The 21,088-nt window shown below is 45.2% G+C and overlaps 1 protein-coding gene across 2 annotated transcripts in view; it reads left to right on the plus strand.

The window, feature by feature from the left end:
• CLIP2 (CAP-Gly domain containing linker protein 2) overlaps positions 1-21,088 on the plus strand; it is a 73,907-nt gene that overhangs the window by 43,772 nt on the left and 9,047 nt on the right. The window contains exons 5-12 of one of the 2 annotated variants that reach the window (XM_056506679.1): positions 4,532-4,745; positions 7,635-7,832; positions 8,936-9,039; positions 10,511-10,571; positions 14,608-14,712; positions 16,199-17,143; positions 19,462-19,519; positions 20,833-20,916. In XM_056506679.1, the coding sequence (XP_056362654.1) occupies positions 4,532-4,745; positions 7,635-7,832; positions 8,936-9,039; positions 10,511-10,571; positions 14,608-14,712; positions 16,199-17,143; positions 19,462-19,519; positions 20,833-20,916 (1,769 nt within the window). The remainder of the gene's footprint in view (positions 1-4,531; positions 4,746-7,634; positions 7,833-8,935; positions 9,040-10,510; positions 10,572-14,607; positions 14,713-16,198; positions 17,144-19,461; positions 19,520-20,832; positions 20,917-21,088) is intronic. The other variant, XM_056506680.1, reaches the window with a different exon arrangement.

Consider the following 21,088-nt stretch of genomic DNA (forward strand, 5'->3'; position numbering starts at 1 on the left):
ATTTTACTTTATTTTCTACTCAGCTTAATGTTTTATTCTGTTCTTTCTGGGAGCAAATTTCCAGAGAACTGAAAGAACAGTTGGTGGTTGTTTTCTGTCCTTGTACTGATTCTGTAGTGTGATAGGTGCCTGCTGATTGATCTTACCACCTCTGATTCCATAGGCACCTCCACTCTTTTCCAAAAAATACCTTGTTAGTCCCTATAAAACTAGGCAGGGACATCTCACAGGCTGGCTGGAAAGCTCTTTCTGTTCATGTGGGATTTAGTTTATAGAATGACCCAGGCCTTGGATCTTGATCTTGGTGGTGTTAAATCTGAATTATACATCAGCTCTTTGGTGGTGCTTCAAATAGATGTGCAACTATTCCTTGTCCTACACAAGTTCCTTGAGTGGGAAATACTGTTGGTTTCTTGGAGCTTCTGAAGGCAGTCTGGCTTTAGAGGTGAGATTTATATTTCACAGAAATAACTAGGTTGGAAAAGACCTTTGATACCATCAAGTCCAACCTATAACTTTGAAACTGAGGAGCTGAGAGTTCCTGCCTTGTTAGATCTCAGATTCTGTAATGAAGGTTCTTTATGCTGGGTCAGCCTTGTTTTGTCCAGCACCCATGTGCTTTCATTTAAATGAAGAGAAGAGCTGTCTTGTTCAATGTCAGGGCAAGAAAGCAGTAGATGATTGGCAGCAGATGGCTGAGTTTCAGCCTGTTCCCAAAATAAAAGAACCAGGATGGTAGAGAATAAATCATGGAGTGAATGCAAGTTCCTGCTTCCTTTATCATACAGTTCAAACTATCAGGAAGATTAATCTTCAGGGTGCTCAGAAGTTATTTATTGTCTGTGTGCATGTGGAAGGTGTGAAAGGCAGATGTGAGTGTAGTGCTGTCTGCCTCTCATCTTTGTAGCACTGTTGCTGTGTTTTGAATCTCCAGCTTTTGGGAGTCCTCTGTCTTCTGAAACTGCTGCATCTTGGCTGAGGCTGTTCTGGTGTGTGCCCTGTCTGCAAAGGCTTCTCCTTTGTTTCACACTGGTTAGAGCAAGGCTGCAGCATTGTCCATGCCTGTCCTTCATCCAGCCTTTTGATTTTCTTGTATTTTCTTGTGCCCATTTCAACAGCAGTGGTCTGGAGAAGCTGACACAGTGAAACCAACTCCCTTGGTGCATGTAGGCACCCCTCAGTCTTCCCTGTTTGCTGTGGCAGCATGGAATTCTTGTGGCTGTCCTGTTCGTGTCCTGGCAGAGGCTGTCCAGGACTCTGCAGTCTGTGCTTTGCTGGTGGTTGCCATCTAGTGAGCATCCCTGGCCTGGCCAGCAAGCCCAGCACTGCCTGCTGCAGATGGAGAGAGAAGCCAGAAGTGCAGCTCAAGGCCCTGGGGCTGGTGGGAGCAGCAGAGGCAGCCTGGAGCCTTTGGTGACATTGCCCACCTCCACCTGAGTTGGTGAATTGGCTGCAATTTGTGGTGGGTCAGTGATTCTGCTGCAGGCTCAGGTGTGGATGTGCACCAAGGCTGGGCTCTCCCTGCAGCTCTGGCTGTTCAGTGGAAGCTGCAGGCTGTGGATCAGTGCCAGGGGACAGGGGATCACTGTGGGGAGCCCCTGTGGACATCAGGTGGTGCTGATTTGCACTGAGTTTGCTGCATCTGCCTTCCTGTCTGCCCAGGAGACTGCAGAGCTGCTGGTGTGCTTTGGTGTCAATTCCACAGAGCAAGTTCATGTACTCATCTCTAGTAATTTAAATGTTGCCTGCTTATTTTGCTGTTCTCTCTCTGCTCCAGTCAGAGTCCTTGCTCACTAAACTGCCCAGACCTTTTATTTTTGCATTGTTTTCAGCCTTTTACATTGAAGCTTTTTCCATCTATTTCAACATTTCCTGTGCTGTTTTCCACCTGCAGTTTGCATTGCCATCACACCACTTCTCTGCCCTGTTTCCTCTCTGTGATGTGAGCACAGAGCTCCTCCACACTCTGTGAGAGCAGCTCTTGGTTTTCATGTAGATTTTTTTTTTTTCCTGCCAAGTGGTTTGGACCCAATTCCTGCTTCTGAATTATAAAAGTTAATTGCAACCACTTTCAATCTGGACTGAAAGAAAATGGGCAGGCATAGTGATGCAAGTTTGAACTTGCTAAGAGCTGTCAGAGGCTTTTAAGGGAATTAACATTGGAGATTGTTGTGCAGCCAGGAGCACCAATCTGTGCTTACACCAGGCTGAGCTGTGGAAGGGGCTGCCTGTGCCTGCTGGAATTTGGGAAAATGATGCTGAGCAGGGCTTTGGCAGGTTTGCAAGAGGCCAGCCTGTGGTATGGCTGATTTTCCAAACCCAAGGGCCTGTGTTGGCAGGAAGTTGAGGAGGCTGAGAGATTTGGGGGTGTTTAAAGTTTGTTATAGAAAAGAAACGCATCTGAGCTGATGTTTAAAAATTAATTTAATTCTCATCTGGCTGGAGATCAGGCTGTTTCCTGGCCTCCCAAGCACACAGGGGTCTGCCTGTGACACAGCTGTGTGGCTGCCAGCACTTAATAAAGGGGAGTTGGGGAAACAGCTGCTCACATCTGGAGAGAGAGAAAACTAGTGCTAGTAAAACTGGATTTACGTAATTCAGTCATTAGAACCTGTTTTTTTATATTAGCATAGGACAGATTGTTTTATGAGCCAGTATTTAGTTCTGTGCTTGCTGGGAAGCCTATGAGAAAGCTCTTAGAGGAGTTTTTTGGGTTGGCTGCTCCCCTGAAATGGGGGACACAGTGCTGGAGGTGATCTTGCTGCAGTGCAGCTGGCCAGCCCAGATGAACCTGGTTTATGCTGGTCAGCCAAGGCCTGAAGGAGTTTCCAGGGTTTGACACTGAATTGTGGCTCATTTTTATTCTGGAAGAGGGCTCTGGAGAAACAGAATCATTGGGCTCACTGCAGTTGTGGAAGAGACTATGCACTGTAATTATCTGATCCTCCCTTTTCCATGCTTTCATCCTTCCAAGTTTGCTTGCAGAGGAGACAGTTTCTCTGCAGCCCAAAGGAGGTGGCACACGCTGGAGTTTGATGTAATGGTATTTTTAGCCTCAAAGGTTTGAGCTGTTGTGTTCTCCTGTTTGTGTAGGAAAGAATTTTACACTGTGGAAGATTTACACAGAACTGTGTGATTCAGATCTTTTTATTTGACAGAGTCACAGGGTGGATCAGGTTTAAGGGGACCACAGTTGGTCATTGAGTCCAACCTTCCTGCTCAGGAGGGATTATCCCTGAGCACATGGTATTGTGTGCAGAAGGTTCTGGAATCTCCCCAGTGTGGGAGACTCCACAGCTTCTCTGGGCAGCCTGTTCAGGGCTTGGTCACTACAGGGAAGGAGTTCTTCCTCATGTTTAGTTTGAACTTCCTGCCCATGGCCTCTTGTCTCATTGCTGAGCTGCACAGACTAGAGCCTTGTCCACCTCGTGACATCTCCCTGCAGACACTTTACTACATCACCATCTTCAAAGCAGGGTGTCCTGGTTTGAAGGACAGGTGTCTGCCAATAAAGGCAGGAGCTTCTCTTTGAAATGGAGAATGTAAACCCCCTCCTTCCAAATTATTATTATAATTTTGAAATTAAGGGGCTCTCAGGCAAAGATATGGGGATTGGGAATAACAGTTCTGTACTAGGAAAATTAAAATAGAAATGCAGTATTACACAGAACAATCCCAACCCTGCCAGAGTCAGAATCCAAGCTGACACCCGTCAGTCAGTCAGGGTGTTGGCACAGTCCCATTCAATGGTGGCTGCATCCTCCTGCTGTGGCAGATGTGGTTCAGCTGGAGCAGTGCTCCTGGAGAAGGTGCAGTTTCCTCTGAAGCTCCAGGGATGATGTGGAAAGGTCTGGCTTTCCTCTGGAATCCAGTGGAAAGAAGGTGCCTTGGTGTCCCAAATCCCAGTTTTTATCTGGGTAGGAAAGGCTTGGCTGCTCCCCTGGCTGGAGCATCTCCCAGTGGGATGATGGAATTTTATCAGTCATGCCCTGGGACTCACTGGCCATGAACAGGAGATATCTCCTGGAGGGAGGATGGGCTGTGGGAAGATAAAGATGATTGCCCAGCTGGTTTAAAGATGGCCCATGAGCAGATAATGTGTGCCAGGAGATCAGGGTCACTGCCCCACCTGGCTGCAGCAGATGGGGACAGAATTCACATTTTTGGTCACATCAACCCAGCACACAGGTAAAGAGCACAGCCAGTTGGTTGGTGAGGAAGGAGTGCTTGTGCTGTGGCTGTGTTTATGTTCTGGGATATGTTCTGGGATATGTTCTGGGATATGTGCTGTCCAGGCTACCAGCTGTGTCTTTCCTGGCATCTTACCAAGGTGCACCTGAGGTGTCCCTGCTCAAACACCACAAATGCAAACATGGAGACTGCAGCACTACGAGTAGGAAAGGAGAATAATCCAACAGGAAACCATGGCCCAGCAAAGCAGCTGGAGATGAGCTGTGGGCTGGGGCTCTGTGCTGCTGGCAGTGCCAAGGCTGCTCTGCCACTTCTCCCTGGTGCCTCTCCTGTGTTCCAGGTACTTCCAGTGCCCCCCCAAGTTCGGCCTCTTTGCTCCCATCCACAAGGTGATCCGCATCGGCTTCCCATCCACCAGCCCTGCCAAGGCCAAGAAGAGCAAGAGGATGGCCATGGGGGTGTCAGCCCTGACCCACAGCCCCAGCAGCTCCTCCATCAGCTCCGTCAGCTCCGTGGCCTCCTCGGTGGGCGGCCGGCCCAGCCGCAGCGGGCTGGTGAGTGCTGCTCCATCAACCTGCCTTTGGCACCAGCTGCACCAGCAGCAGGGTTGGGGTGCTCCAGTGCAGATTTTAGGACTTTTTGGGCCATTTTCAGTTTGATTTTTAGAGGATTTTTTCGTTTCTCTGTGCAAATTTTCAGGGATTTTTCTAATTTGTTAGGCTGAATTTTCCCTGGATTTTTCCTGGTGCTTTTCCCAGCAATCCTTGGAATTTTGGTGGAGTTTGGGTGTTTTAGTACAGATTTCAGGAGGTTTTGGGCCATTTATTTGGGTGATTTGGAGGCTTTTTGGGCCATTTTAAGTCACATTTCCTTCGGATATCTGGTGAGTGCTGCTGCTCCAGCATCAATCTGCCTTTGTCACCAGCTCCACCAACCAGCAGGGTTGGGGTGCTCCAGTGCAGGTGTTAAGAGTTTTTCTGCACATTTTTTGTGCTATTTCTGGGGGATTTTTGCATTCCTTAATGTGAATTTTGAGGGAATTTCCTGAGTTTTTTAGGCTGACTTTATCCTGGATTTATCCTGGATTTTTCCTGATGTTTTTCCAAATAATCCCTTAAATTTGGACAGGTTTGGGGTGCTCCAGGGCAGATGTTAAGAGCTTTTCTGCACATTTTTTAGCTATTTCTGGGGGATTTTTGCATACCTTAATGTGAATTTTGAAGGATTTTACTGGGTTTTTAAGGCTGAATTTATCCTGGATTTTTACTGTTGTTTTTCCAAATAGTCCCTGGAATTTTGACAGGTTTGGGGTATTCCATTGCAGATTTTAGGACTTTTTGGGCCATTTTCATTTTGATTTTTAGAGGATTTTTGCGTTTCTCCATGCAAATTTTCAGGGATTTTTCTAATTTGTTAGGCTGAATTTTCCCTGGATTTTTCCTGGTGCTTTTCCTAGCAATCCTTGGAATTTTGGTGGAGTTTGGGTGTTTTAGTACAGATTTCAGGAGGTTTTGGGCCATTTATTTGAGTGATTTGGAGGCTTTTTGGGCCATTTTAAGTCACATTTCCTTCGGATATCTGGTGAGTGCTGCTGCTCCAGCATCAATCTGCCTTTGTCACCAGCTGCACCAACAGCAGGGTTGGGGTGCTCCAGTGCAGGTGTTAAGAGTTTTTCTGCACATTTTTTGTGCTATTTCTGGGGGATTTTTGCATTCCTTAATGTGAATTTTGAGGGATTTTACTGGGTTTTTAGGATGGATTTATCCTGGATTTTTCCTGATGTTTTTCAAATAATCATTGAAATTTTGACCCATTTGGGGTGTTCCAGTGCAGATGTTAAGAGTTTTTCTGGACATTTTTTGTGCTATTTCTGGGGGATTTTTGCATACCTTAATGTGAATTTTGAAGGATTTTACTGGGTTTTTAAGGCTGAATTTATCCTGGATTTTTACTGTTGTTTTTCCAAATAATCCCTGGAATTTTGACAGGTTTGGGGTATTCCATTGCTGATTTTAGGACATTTTGGGCCATTTTCATTTTGATTTTTAGAGGATTTTTGCGTTTCTCCATGCAAATTTTCAGGGATTTTTCTAGTTTGTTAGGCTGAATTTTTCCTGGTGCTTTTCCCAGCAATCCTTGGAATTTTGGTGGAGTTCAGGTGTTTTAGTACAGATTTCAGGAGGTTTTGGGCCATTTATTTGAGTGATTTGGAGGCTTTTTGGGCCATTTTAAGTCACATTTCCTTCGGATATCTGGTAAGTGCTGCTGCTCCAGCATCAATCTGCCTTTGTCACCAGCTGCACCAACAGCAGGGTTGGGGTGCTCCAGTGCAGGTGTTAAGAGTTTTTCTGCACATTTTTGTGCTATTTATGGGGGATTTTTGCATTCCTTAATGTGAATTTTGAGGGATTTTACTGAGTTTTTTAGGCTGACTTTATCCTGGATTTATCCTGGATTTTTCCTGATGTTTTTCCAAATAATCCCTTAAATTTGGACAGGTTTGGGGTGCTCCAGTGCAGGTGTTAAGAGTTTTTCTGCACATTTTTTGTGCTATTTCTGGGGGATTTTTGCATTCCTTAATGTGAATTTTGAGGGATTTTACTGGGTTTTTAGGATGAATTTATCCTGGATTTTTCCTGATATTTTTCCAAATAATCACTGAAATTTTGACACATTTGGGGCGTTCCAGTGCAGATGTTATGAGTTTTTCTGGGCATTTTTTGTGCTATTTCTGGGGGATTTTTGCGTTCCTTAATGTGAATTTTGAGGGATTTTACTGGGTTTTTTAGGATGAATTTATCCTGGATTTTTCCTGATGTTTTTCCAAATAATCCCTTGAATTTTGAATCATGCTGCTCCACTGACTGGCTGTTCAAAGCTCCTGCTGTGATGTCTTACTGAGCAGGGTGACAGTGTCCTGGGCACATGCCTGGGGTTTTGGCAGGTGCTCAAGCAGGCAGAAAGCAGAGCAGTGATATTATTAAAAGTTCTGGCTCTGCTGTGGTGTCACTGCAGAACACTCTTGGCTGGGGACAAGGGTGCAGTGTCATTCCTGGGAGTGGACCAAATAACCCCATTCTGGTCTCCACTTGAGCTCAGTCTACCCAGCTGAGCTCATTTCTGGGATTTCATCAGTGCAGGCCATCAATAAAATCTGTCTAGGAAAGCAGATGATACAATGCATGATAATTTTTCCTGACCCAGTTCCCACCCCATGTCCTGTCCTTTGGGAAATGCTGCTTTCATTGCAGTGCAGAAGAGCAATTGAGCATTGTCCAGATGTTTCTCAGACTAATCTCCCCTGTAGGGCCCAGAGCTGGAAGTGCAGCTCTGTTCAGCTGAATCATTAGGTGAGCAGCACTCCAGATTTTACAGGGGGCTTCAGCTGTTGCAGACTGTCGAGGACACAGCTTGACCCCATCTGTGTTGGGCTCTCTTCCCAGCTGACAGAGACCTCTTCTCGCTATGCCAGGAAGATCTCTGGCACCACAGCTCTGCAGGAGGCCCTGAAGGAGAAGCAGCAGCACATTGAGCAGCTGCTGGCAGAGCGGGACCTGGAGCGGGCAGAGGTCGCCAAGGCCACCAGCCACATCTGTGAGGTGGAGAAGGAGATTGCTATCATGAAGGCCCAGCACGAGCAGGTAGGAGGTGATGTGGCTTTTGATCACCAGCTCTCAGATATCTGAATGTTTGATATCCCCTGAGAGTGTCAGATCATGGTGTTACCACTGTGTGTGAAGCTTGGGCTCTGAGTTAATACTGAGAGCTGGGGCTCTTTCTCCCCTCTCCCAGTGGCACATGTGCTGTCTCTGCCAGGAGCAGGAAAAGGCTGTGCCAGAGAAGAGGCACTAGACAGGTTGTGTCTGGTGGATCAATACATTTCAATGCTAAAATGCAAGTGGAAGGCAGATTTGTTCCCTTCAGCCCCTGAATCTGCCTGTGGCTGTGACTGCATTGCAATGATTTTGTGGTGCTGAGAACATCAGCTCAGTTCATATGGCACTGCTTTCCCACCAGAGAGGATGTTTTTATAACATCAATAAAGGCAGGAAATCTGGGAGGAAAACAGGCTGATCATATTAGGCTGGTGTTTCTTTGGTTTTTGCACAAGCATTTATACAGAGGATATTTTATGCATTAAAATGCTTAAAGAGAGTTGTGTTTGTGCTGTTTATCAGTGTGTGGTTCTTCAACAACTGCTGCTGTCCTAAATTCTTTACTTGTGCTTGTAAAGCCAAGTGAGCAGCCTGGGAGTGAGGATGGCACTGTATGTTTGTGTGGTGGCTCACACCTTTCTGTCAGAAATGCAGGAGAAATTGGGAAATCAACTGCAAGCTGACATCCTTCTTGTGTGTTGTGTTTCCCAGTAATTATCAGTAACAAATGAATTAATAGGAGTCTGAAATATCTCTTGCTTCATGACTGGGGCTGAATTGCATTGATAATCTCTGAGCAGATTTTCAGAACTTTTCATCCTAAAGTTCTTAACTCTAATCAGAGTTGGATTCTCCAAAAGGGCCAGGTCAGGGAGGCACTGGATCATTTACAGCTGCTGGAGATGGAGCAGTTTCTGTTGTCTTGATCCCTAAATCCTAAACTCTTTGGAAAATGTGCTCTTACCACACCATCCTCTAAAACAGATCATCAAAACTTTCTGTTCCCTGGTTCTGGCCTTTTCTTCAACAGATCTGTACTGCTTCAGACATGGTTAACTTTTGTGTCTTGGGCTTGTTTTTTGCTCCAGTATGTCTCAGAGGCAGAAGGAAACCTCCAGCGAGCACGAGCCTTGGTGGATGGGATGCAGAAGGAGAAAATTGAGCTGCTGAACCAGCTGGAAGAGGAGAAGAGGTAAGGCAGGAGTGGATGTGTGTGTCCTGTGTGGGCAGTGATAGAGCCTTCAGCTGGTTTTGGCTAAAGGAGACAGGATGGAATAAAAATTGGATGATAAACAGGCACGTGCACCTTGGGCCAGCACAGACCCTCCTGTAGAACCTGGATTTACAAAGACACCTTCTTCCCCTCCTTTTGTGATGGGCTGGTTTGAGGATGTTCTCTGTGAGGAAGGGAAGCCAAACTGGAGTACAGCCTTACTGTGGTGTGTGATTCACCATCTCCCCACATCCCAGAGGCCCCATCTGTGCAGATATCATTTCCTCTCTGGAGAAGAGTGATGATCTGCATGTCATTCTTAGAGTCCAGATTATATACTCCATGTATATAATTAAACCCTTCAGTGGGAATAGAAAACATTTCTGTGTATTAAATAACTGAAAACATTGTTGATTTCAATTGACTGATGGCCCTCCTGTGGGTGAAATGTTCTTTCATGCATAAATCTCCCCATACTCCTGGTAGGCAGCTGACTTTCCCAGCTCCAGCAGGCCCTTTAACCCAAGACAGCTGAGTTTTCCTTTAAATATCAACAGAGGCCTCCCTCTTCTAATTAGAGGAGGTTTAGACAAGGAAGCTTGTTTATGAAGTTTGTTATGTACACTCACAGCTATTTTTATCTGTAACAGAACCATAATCCTTACATCTGGCTACTAGCTAAACATCCTCAGCCTTCTCTTTTTTAATCAGTAAAAAAAAAAAGAGGGATGAGTCTAGCAGAAAATTGAAATATTTTCTACTGTTACTGGCTTTTCTCTTCCAAAAGAGAAGAGTTTCCTCAGCATGTCTGTCTTGATGTGGGGGTTTTTTTGTGCATTTATGCATGGCTGCCCTCTACAATCTCTGGGGAAGGCTCTTCTGTCTGCCAGGGTTGCTCAGAGTTTCCACACTGTGGGAACATTAAACACTGCCCACCCTCTGCCAAGGAGGCAGAGGATCCAATTCCCTTGGAATATTTTGTAAGGACCCTGTGCTTTTGGCACAGGAATTGCCCAGTGCTCAGCTGCAGGATAATAAGGTTTAAATAATCCAAACCTTGTGGTTTGCTTGTTTTCAGGATCCTGTGTCAGAGATCAGTAGCTGTGTGTCTGAGAGGATGTACCTTGCAGAAAGGTCATGTAGGTGTGGAAAGCTGCTTGTAACTCTCCTGCTCCATGGGTCTTGCTGCTCAGTTTCTGCTGAGCTGCTTGTATCCTAAGGTGGTCTGTGTTCCTCTCCTCTCAGACTCTGATTCTGCAGGCCATGACATGATTTTTTTAGCATTATCAATATTTTAGCTTATCAGTAGTTTTTAGGCAGCTTTTCCATTTGTTGATAATGACCTCTCCCTTGATGGTTGCAGTGAAAAGGCTCATGTGCAGTGGCTGCTCAGACAGAGGGTGCTGAGCTGAGTGTTCCTGATGCCTCTTTGTGTCCTTCCCTTCCCCAGGAAAGTGGAGGATTTGCAGTTCCGTGTGGAGGAAGAATCCATTACCAAAGGGGATCTGGAGGTAATTCCTTATGGCCCTGCCAAGATGTGGGGTCCAGAGCTGCATGTGGGGCCTCACTTGAGTAACTTCTGCCCCTTTTGCTCCCCTCTAACAACACTTTATAGATGGCTTTGGACCTGCTGTGAGCACCATGTTGTTCTTTGGTGGGGTGCCCAAGGACTGTTCACACTTGCAGCTGCCTGGAGTTAATCTGTCTCTCTGAATTGCCAAGCCATGTTCAAATCTGTATCTCAACATGTTGGAACATACATTTTTCCACTCTAGGAAAGAACTGACAGTTCAGTTCTTGTCCCAGTGGTATCCTGCTCTTAGCAGCTGATGGGCACACAGTCTCCTGGTGGGATGCAATTGAATTCCAGCCAAAATGCTGTGCACCCTGAGGTATCCTCATGGGCAGTGCACTGCCCTGAGTGTTGCTCAGTGATGCTGTTGCAGTGAACACTGTGCAAACTGGAAGTGATGTTTGGATGAAGTGATGTTGCCCTTTGGGTGGGAAGCTTTTCCATGGGGAAAAAGGAAAATAAAATCTTTCTGTGAAGGCAAGGCTCTGCTCTCCAAATGTAAATCAAGGGAGTTTTCCATCTCTTTAGCTGGAGAGCCAGGTTAGTAACAGCCAGAAAATGTCAATGGTCCTGCTCCTCTGCTTCACTGTCACTCAGCAATAAAAGCCCAGGAAAATGGGAAAACCAGGAAATGGGTATGTTGCTGTGGCTGTGATGCTGTTGGCATAAACCTGTCTTCTTCATCCAGAAGCTGAAGGAGATGTTTGGCAGGATGTAAATTAGCAGTGCCCTGATAGAAGACCTTTGCAGAAGCACAGCAAGTGCAGTTTCTGCCCATTATGTGGATGCAAAATCAGATTTCTGTTCATCCCTGAGCTGACAGCTTTTCCACAGTGCTTTAGAGAAGGGTGGTTGATCCCTGCATCATTCCCTTTGGGAGCAGTGAATTGTCCCTCTGTAAGCTCCAAGTGTTTAAGCCTGGCTGTGTAATTCTGGGACCAGGGCTCGCCAGATGATATATTTGGATTTTTTTAAATTTTTTTTTAAAGCCACCATGCTTAGCAAGATGATCAAATGCTATGGATAAGGGCTCCCATTCTCAGTTTGGGACTCAGTCTTGGATTTCATTTTCCTTTGGGCTGGGAAGGAATTGTTTTGCAATGGGGATGTGGCCAAGCTTTCAGCAGGACATTATGGTCCTGTCCTCACTTCCATGCTTGTCTGTACAAGAGAACAAATAATTTAGGAATGCTTGATTTCCTCTGATCCAGGGAACTGGCATGCTCTCCATGGGTCCAGCATCAGTCCCAGCACAGGCATTGGCAGAGAGCTTGGCTGGGACCAGTTTTTACATCTTGTCTGCCTAATTTGTATGCTCAGAGTGAATCATTGACCCACTAGTTAATTCTCACTTTCCTGCTTTTTTGTAGACAGTTAAGCTTTCCAGAAGCAAGTGATTAACAAGAGAAAAAAACCCCAAAAGCTCTTATTGGAAGCGAGGAGAATACGTGTTCATGTTTCCTGGGAAATGTTGTTCTTGATATTTGTTGTGTAAAATCACAACAAAGTCATGCAGTAGCTGCAAGCACAGCCCTTGGCATCCCTCTCTGGAGCTGAACTAGCCAAAAGCAAAGTCCAGTGACAGTTCTCTGCTTTCCTCTGGTCTTGTTAGTTCTCTTATACCAGCAGCTCTTCCAGGTATTCAGAGGGGAGTGTTTATTTTGACTTGGCAGGAGCAGACATGATGTCAGTGGTAAGAACAGATTCTTGCTCTGGGGTTTCTGCTGAAGGATTGGCTAAATCCCCTGAGGTTTGTCCCAACAGCATCCTTGCAAGCAAGGTGACCAAAAATGTCCATGTGTTGGTGGCCTGAAGATTCTGATCAAGGTTTTGGATCTCTGCTAGAGGGGCTGTGGATTTAGCCTTGAAATGAGTTATGAACTCAACCCACTTTTGGCAGCTGATGCTGCAGTGATTTGGAAGATGAAAACCAAATGTAGGAAAAGCTCTCAGGAAAGACTTTTTGTGGTGGGAGACCATGGTTTACAGGAAATATTATCCTCATCAAGGAACTCATGCTCATCTCCTGGATTCTGCAGCATGCCTTGAATGCCAGTGGCAAGTCAGTTTATAATTTGTGAACAGTAATTTACAGCTAATAGCTACAAGTCAGTCTGAAATTCATATCTGGGCTTCCTCAAAGTGCAGGAAAACCTTGGATTTGAGGTTCTGACTCATACTAGCTAGTACTAGCAAAACAATTTACATAAAAATAATGCAGGATTGAATGTAAATCAAAGATTTAATGACTGTAAAACAGTTCATCTAATTTTTCCCGTGTTTTTTTGGTTGGTTGGTTTTTTTCCCTCTATTTTCATATGTTTTTCCAGATCTGGAAAATATCAGGATTAATAGATACTGAGCAAGAATATCAGGTGGGACTGAGAACTTGACTGGGCACTTGTGTTAACCTCAGGAGCCTGGAGAGAATCTCTTTGAGAAGTCCAGAGATGGGTTTTGTAATAGGTCAGGTCTTCAGGTAGCAAATATCTGATGAGCTGCCACAATTAATTAATTGACATCAATGGAATATTTATTCCTCTTAGTAAAATCAGTCCTGGAGTTCCCTCTCAAGATGTGAATCTTTGGGCTTTACAGGGAGCAGAATTAATTTTATTTAATTAATTAAATGTATTCTTTTTTAATTAGGATGCAGTAAGGCAACTTTTACACTGAAGCTATATAAATTGGAGTTTTGATAATATTTGGGCTCTATACATGCACAGTGATATTTTGCAAGCATAAAACATGGATTTTTATAAACTTCCATTTCTATCATTTGTACACAACTAGCCAAGCCTTGCTTTATTGTAGGGAAGGGCAGAAAATCCTTAAAACTGGCTCCAATAGAAAGAGGGGGAAAGCAAATAATTTTATGAAAAAAATGAGGAGCAAAAAATGGGGTTAAAAATTATTCTGAGCAGGTTTGTTTGTTTTTTGCTTGATTAATTTTTTAATGTGATAGATTAATTTATGTTTAATTCTAAGGAATTAAATTTAATTAAAGGAATTAAATTCTTGTAAGCTAACAAAATGTGAAGGCCAGAGTGTGCATGCACCTTCTGTGTCTCCTCTCCTCTTTTATTTATAGAGAATTGTACATGATATTATGGGGGTGGCTGTGGAGTGCTGAACTTTGCCACCAAGTGCAGATTTGTGGTCCTTCAGCTTTAAAAGTGAAGGGCACTGAAGCAATGCCAGAGCCAGTGCTCCTGGGTTTGGGTAGATTTCATGAACTTCTTGTGCTTAGTTGAATCATTTGTCAAAAAAACAAAAACAACCTTGAAAACAAACCATCAACCAACCAACCAACCAAAAAACCCAAAACAAACCAACCAAAAAAGTTCTGTTTTCTTGTGCCAAAATTAGTAGAGTGTTACTTTACAAAATCACTTTGCAATTCATGTCAAACCCAAAGCACTGATTTATAGAACAGTTTGATATCTCCATTCCCTGATCTCTTCAGTGCAGTGCATTTTTTGGTTTACAACATGCTATGTACAGTATGACCTGGGTTTTTTTCCCCACTTAGTGCAAGATTCACATTGTCTCCAGAGCAAGAAGAGGATGGGAACTTCCAACTCTTTTCAGTCTACCTTGTGATTCTTCTTGAGGAAAGATGTAGAGAATTATTGCAATGCCTTTGCATTTGTACTGGTGGGAGCTTTGCTTTTTAGGAAGTGTCTTCAGCTGATGCAGGAGAACACTGAAGCAGGTTTCTAATGCAGAAGGATGTTTTCCCATCACAGACTCCATCTTCTTGTGAAGAGCCATATGAGTACCATGTAAAATCCCACAGGGACCATTTTCTGTTTGGCTGGATTTTTCCTCCTTGCTTGGGTTTTAATTCTCTTCCTGTTGTGAACTGCCTTTCCTTGTCTTGTACGCTGGAGATGATGTTGCAGCCTTCTCTCTCCCTCTCTCTCTCTCCCTCCTGCCCTGCTCCCACCTCCATGTCTCCCCTCTGTGAGCAGACTCAGACGCAGTTGGAGCATGCCCGAATTCGGGAGCTCGAGCAGAGCCTGCTGTTTGAGAAGGCACAGGCTGAGAAACTCCTCAGAGAATTAGAGGACACCAGGGTAATGGAGCCTCCCTGCCCTGCCTGCACACAGCTTGCACTGCCCTGGTGCTCATGATGCCTTGCTTTGGGTTTCTTTCTTTTGGTTTTTGTGGGGTTGATTGATTTGGCTTGGACTTAAGCTTCCTTGGTTGTTTTTTTTTTGTTTGGTTTTTTTTTTTTTGCTCTTTTTCCCAGAAATAGTAGTATGATATGATTTCTAGCTTTGCTTCTCTTGTGGGGAGCTTGTTTCTCAGATTGAGTTTGCTTCTCTGCCCCACGCCACCATCTGACACATGAGCTCTGACAATTCATTTTTCAATTAACACATCCCAGTAATATCCACACCCTGCACAATTCATTCTGCTTCGAGGCCTCCCCGTGCTGTAAGAGGAAATAACATTGCACTCAACATTCCAGTCCCCCTGCCAGCTGTGGGAGCTGCCATCTGAAGTGGAAAGTGCAGGTGCCCAGCTCTGATCCTTGGCCATGCCTGCAGCTGGACAGATTGCCCAGAGGAATCCTGAAAGCAGCCAGATGTGGAAAGGGCTTTTTTCATGCTGGTGTGGTGTGGGAAGCAGCAAACTTGCTGCAGTGAGCAGCAATGGGTTTGAGAGCTGGAGAAAACACAAATGTGAGGGTCTCCAAAAGGTCTGGATGGTCTGAAGCCCCCTGTGCCCATGTAAAACAATGACCACTGGCCTCCTGGGCTGCTGGCTGCTGGGGAAATGGCAATTGAAATGGAGTGAAATTCATCTCCTGGAGTTTGCCTCAGTTTCCTTCTTTCTTTTGCCTTTTTCTAATATTCCATCCTCTTCTCCATCCATAGTGGCAGCACCCTGTACTCCCTGTGGCTGGCAGGGAGTTCAGCCCTGCCAGGTTGCATTCAGATGGCAAAACATGGATCCATAGCCCTTATGCTCAATGTGTGCCATGGCCAGATTTATTGTCTTGCATCCTCTAGCCTCCTTTGTTATTTTGACTTTGCTAATAAATTCTAACAAGTCCTCATATGTAAAAATCCCTTTTCCTTTTTACACCAGGGTAAACAAATTCCCTTACAGAAGAGAGGTCTGCAGGCTGAGGATTGCTGAGCAATAAAGGAAACATGATATGCTTAATGCTGGTTTTGGTGCTTGTGAAATTCCTGCATGTGCAGTCACATCTCCTCTGTGCATCATCTGGCAAGATGCCTGGTCTGGAAACATAATGCCCTTCCAGGACATTATTTTTCATAAACCACTGTTGCTCCCTAGTGAATTTCAAGGGTTATTTCCAAGCTGTTTTTCTGTGGAAAGCAAGAGGTTTGTATTGGGAAAAATAAATTGCAGTTGGCACAGACATAACTGTGAGATGTGGGTGCTCAGGTTGGAGGGCTCTGGGTGTTCTTCTCTTTATCTGAACTTTGACTGACGCCCTTTGGATTTATTTCCACCGGAGAGTGGTTGCTAAAGGGGGAGGATGCAGTGGTGAGGGGGGCACTGACCTTGTGCTGTTGCTGTTTGCAGCTGACCACGGTGGCAGAGCAGTCCCGGATCCTGCAGCTGGAGGAGGAGCTGAGCCTGCGGCGCAGCGAGGTGGACGAGCTGCGGCAGTGCCTGCAGAGCTGCCAGCAGGCAGGCAGCCCCCAGCACAGCCTGGGCTTGCACTCTGAGGCTCTGAGGCTCAGGGACCAGCTGCTGTCTGCCAACAAGGAGCACCAGAAGGAGAGCAGCCAGCTGAAGGAGAAGTATGAGAAGACACTGAAGAAGTACCAGCAGGAGATGGAGAAGCTGAAGGCTGTCAATGAGAAGTACTCGCAGGAGATCGTTGACCTAAAGCAGAAAGTTCAGCAGGCCACTAATGAGAACATGGGGCTCATGGACAACTGGAAGTCCAAGCTGGACACCTTAGCTTCTGACCACCAGAAGTCTCTGGAGGACCTGAAAGCCACACTCAACTCAGGCCCTGACAGCCAGCAGAAGGAGATTGTGGAGCTGAAGGCAGTGGTGGAGAGTATAAAGCTGGAGCACCAGCTTGAGTTGGAGAACCTGAAAGCAAAGCACGACATTGAGACAGCTGTCCATATAAAGGAGAAAGAGAGTCTCAAACTGAAGCTGCAGGAGGCTTTAGATGAAGTGGAAAAAAGCAACAGCAACTGGAAAATGCAACTGGAAACCAAAAGCAGTCAGCACCTTCTTGAGCTCCAGGATGTGAAGGACAAGTGTCGAGATGCTGAGCTGAGGGTGCATGAACTGGAGAAACTTCATGGTGAATACACAGATCAGACAGAAGCAATAGCTTTCTTGAAAGAGCAGATATCTTTGGCTGAGAAGAAGATGTTGGACTATGAAACATTACAGAAAACAGAAGCCCACAGCAAACAGGAAATCCAAAGATTGCAGGAAAAAGTGCTTGTCTTAGAGAACAAGCTGCAGTCCATGGAGGCCCTGCATCCTTCTCAGCATGCAAATGTATGACTTTGGGGTCATTTTGCTGGTTTATTATCACTGTTGGTAACTCCTCAGCTGCTGCCTTGTGCAGTTTTCTGAGGCCTCTAATATCTGGATGTTTTTTCCTTGCACTGACAGTGCTCTTTCTCCACTGCATCTCCATGCTGAAGGTGCCCTTCCACTCTGGAAAACCAATGGGACAATTAGGGAAAAGGAGCAAGTGGGGCCACATCTGGGTTTGGAGGCTGCTGTGGCAGCAGACCAGGGCTCAGGGTGGGCTCTCCTCCTGAGCAAGCAGTGTTGTGAGCTGGAATCCATCATTCCTGCAATGCAAGGAGCTGCAGCAGTCTTGGTGTGCTTTGGGCAAGGCCCTTTAGGGGTGCTGGGAGAGTCAGCCTTGCTCAGCACCTGGAGCAAGAGAGGAACAGTGAACTGTGGGATGGGGTGGGGATGTGCCAACAGCAGGGCAGGGGCTTCACAGCACATGTGGGATACTGGGAAAGGCTGGTGCTGAGGATTATAGTGGAAAAGCTGCCAGCAAGGGTCAGAATGGCACCAGGCTGGGGAAATAAAATGCCTGATTGAATATGAGACCAGGGAAAATATGAAGGGGTCAAATTACTGTGGCCTTTGTGTGTCTTTAAGACATCTTTTTTTTTTTCTTTTTTTTTTTTGCTATTTGCCAGAGGATGTATCATCCTGCCCTTGTGCATGGCACAGGGAATCATGGCTGGTTCTGCTCTGCAGGGAGATTGCTGCTTATGGCTCTGGGCAGGGCCATGTTTGTGTTTGGATTTTGCATGAGAAATGAGGAAAAACCCAGTTTACATCCTGTGGGGAGGCAGAAAATTAAGCTGTGAAATGTACACATTTTAAGTATACTGTGTTGTAATTTCATTGGTGATGTAGTCTCTGTTCCAGACAGAGATGCCAATGAAATGAATTCTGTGCCTGTGTTTAATTTCCCCATATGAAGAGCCTCACTGAAACCAGTTGCACCTCCAGGGAGCAAAGTCCAACCCATGAATTCCATGTTGTCTAAGTCAGAACATCACACCTTGGAAATAGGCACACTGAGGGCAATAGGGGCAAAGGCCAAGGAGGAATCTCCAGCATTAATAGTGTTTGAAGGGTTACTCCAGCATGTTTCACTTATTAGGGACAGTTGGGCCCAGTAAGTACAGGACCCTGGGAAGAAGGAGTTGTTATTACAACATGTAACACATTATAGCCAATATTCACACAGAAATGAATGGAAAAGAAGAAGCTGGAGGCTTGTTCCAGAGCCCTTTAGATAAATGGAAGGGCTCTGGGGAATATTGATACTGGATTAGAACCAGGGAAGTCTTGAAGTAATTATTTCAACTCTGTGTCAATTAAAATCAGGAGAATATGGGAAGAAATATGGGTGAAAGCTTTTGAGTATCATGGGGAAAATTCTATTTAAAATTATCTTAGTTAATTTAAAGTGACTGCAGTATTCACTGTCCAAGCATTTTAAACAAGCAAAGGTGTCTTGTGACCATCTTTCCTGAACTTCCAAGGGAGAACCACAACTGTGCTTCCCAGGAGTAGTTAAATAGTTTTTTCCTTGCCAAAAGTCCATCAGGAAACATGTTTCTCCTCTGGAGGTGCTCGTGCTTCTGTCTGACTTGTCCCACAAGACTTCAGAGAACTGAAGGGGGCTCTTGGCTGTGGCCACAGCAGCTGCTGGGTCTGGGCATGTCCTGAGGTCCCACCAGAAGCTGCTGGGTGGGAAGAGGTGGGGAGGGCTCAGTGTGGCCCCTGCCACAGAAAGTTTGGCATTGAAAGCTCTGTTTCTCTGGCTTTTCATTGCAATGTAGAAACGAGGGGGGGAAAAAAGCAGAATCCCCTGTATGGACCCAGCATCTGCTTGTTATTATTTTTATGAATGCATTAGTTCACTAATAAATGATTATTTTATCGATGTTTTTATAACTTCTGCAGAAGTTGAGGAGCTCAGTGACTGGTAGGTCTCAAGCTGCATGCTGGAGAGCATTTGCAGCTGGGTATTTGCTGTGGTTGACCAGAGGTCTGAGGGACAGCAGCTCCCACCCCTCTGCATGTGCAGAGCTGGAACCAGAACTTGTGGGGAAAAACCTGAGCTCTGCTCCCTCCCAAGGGAATCCTGCTTTGTGCTCTGCTGTGAGTTGTGTCAGCCTCACTAGTACCCAGCTGGACCCTCAAAAACATTTATTTCCCTCTTGGGAAGGATGTAAAACATCCTAACTTGGACATGGGTTACCTTCTGCTTTGACTTTGGCTTTGAATCTTTGCTAAAGGGTTGGTTTATATCTTACATTTTACATTTATTCCAGATGATTGAGACTAATGATATTTCAGAAGAAAAGATAAAGATGAAGCAGACTATGGAAGGTATGAAGCTATTATTTTTACCCTGTTCTAGTGACTCATACACTTTCTCTTTTTCTAACTTTGTGCTCTTGCAGGGATGGCTGCATGGCAGGGGTTTAGGAAGTCACTTCATGTTAAAATTTGCTGGATGAGATTTGTTATCTGGATTTGTTTTTTTCCTTCTAATCAAGCTGAGCATATGCAGGGGTGGATGTTTTTACCTGTGTTAGATACTCTCCATGCAGATGGTGCAGGTTGGAGACATCTGGGGGAATAGGTGCATTTCCATCACATCACTGATTTTTACAGCAGGTAAAATTCAGACATTAAATCACTGGAGAGGCGTGATGATGGTAGATATTAATGTGACAGGCTTCAGATAATGATAATTACTTTTTATTAAGCTTACTATAAATCAAATCCATCCTTTTAACAAAATGTGAAACTTATACACTCAGGAAGCTTCTATAAAGTGTATTTCAACTTGAATTGCCCTCAGCCCTCTCACAGAGGGTGGTGAGCTGTAACACTGAGTCTGAGCAATAGCAGAGCTGGATTCAGAGTATTTTGTCCAATTTCCATTGCGCTCAGTGCAAGGCAGGCCCTGTCCCTAAGCCTTGTCTGTCTTTGCAGATATGGGATTGTGTAGAACACATTCATGTTATTCCCCATCCATGCAAGTGTCCAAGGCCAGGTTGGACAGGGCTTGGAGCAGCTGGTCTGGTGGAAGATGTCCCTGCCCAAAGCAGGGATGATCTCTAATTTCCTCTCCAAACCAAGCTATTCTCTGTTTCTACACCAAATTGTTTGCTGATTGACAGGTAATTCCTGCCTAGTGATGGCAGAGCTTAACTGGATCCAGCAGCCACTGCTCTAAATGGCCACTCAGCCCAAGTGTGCATTGTTTCCACACTGAATAAACCCTGGAAAGATGTACTAAAAACGGCCAGGTCAGATTTCAGCCACAAAAGCATCAGACTTCAGATCTCCAGCTCTGAGCATGGAAATACATCAGTTCCAGAAAACACGTCTTTTGAAACAGTCTCTGCCTTTCACTATAGGAGGTGGCACAAAGAAACGTGCTAAAAGCTCCTTTTGGGTTTTTTAATTAATGTTTTATTGCCTTTCCCCATTCCTCCTTTGTGGCTGCTTTCTTAACCCTGTCTGATACAACTTCCAGTGTGCCTCCCACCTCCAGGAGTGGTGAGATTTCTCCTGCTGCTTCTCTGCCAGCAGGGTTGCACCACCACAGTGCCCACTGCACCCTGACACCTTCCCAGTTTGCACAAAGCATTTTCCAACCCTCTGAACCTCGTCCTTTCATGCCCCCACAGACCTCCAAGACAAGCTGAGTAAAAGAGACAAAGAGGTGTCATCCCTGGTGACCCAGACTGAAACTCTAAGGGCCCAAGTAAGTGGTAAGTTTCCCTAATCCAGTGTTGGTGGGAATTAAATGTTTCCCTGCTTGTCCTATGCACTGGTGTTGAACAAGAGCCCAGAGCTGAAAAAGGCTGATGTCAAACAGGATGCTGTTGTTTTTTTAATGGCTATTGCTGGTAAAAATTAATTCAGGAATTGAATACAAACTGC

The sequence above is a fragment of the Oenanthe melanoleuca genome, chromosome 19 (genome assembly GCF_029582105.1).
Source record: "Oenanthe melanoleuca isolate GR-GAL-2019-014 chromosome 19, OMel1.0, whole genome shotgun sequence".
Classification (NCBI taxonomy): domain Eukaryota; kingdom Metazoa; phylum Chordata; class Aves; order Passeriformes; family Muscicapidae; genus Oenanthe; species Oenanthe melanoleuca.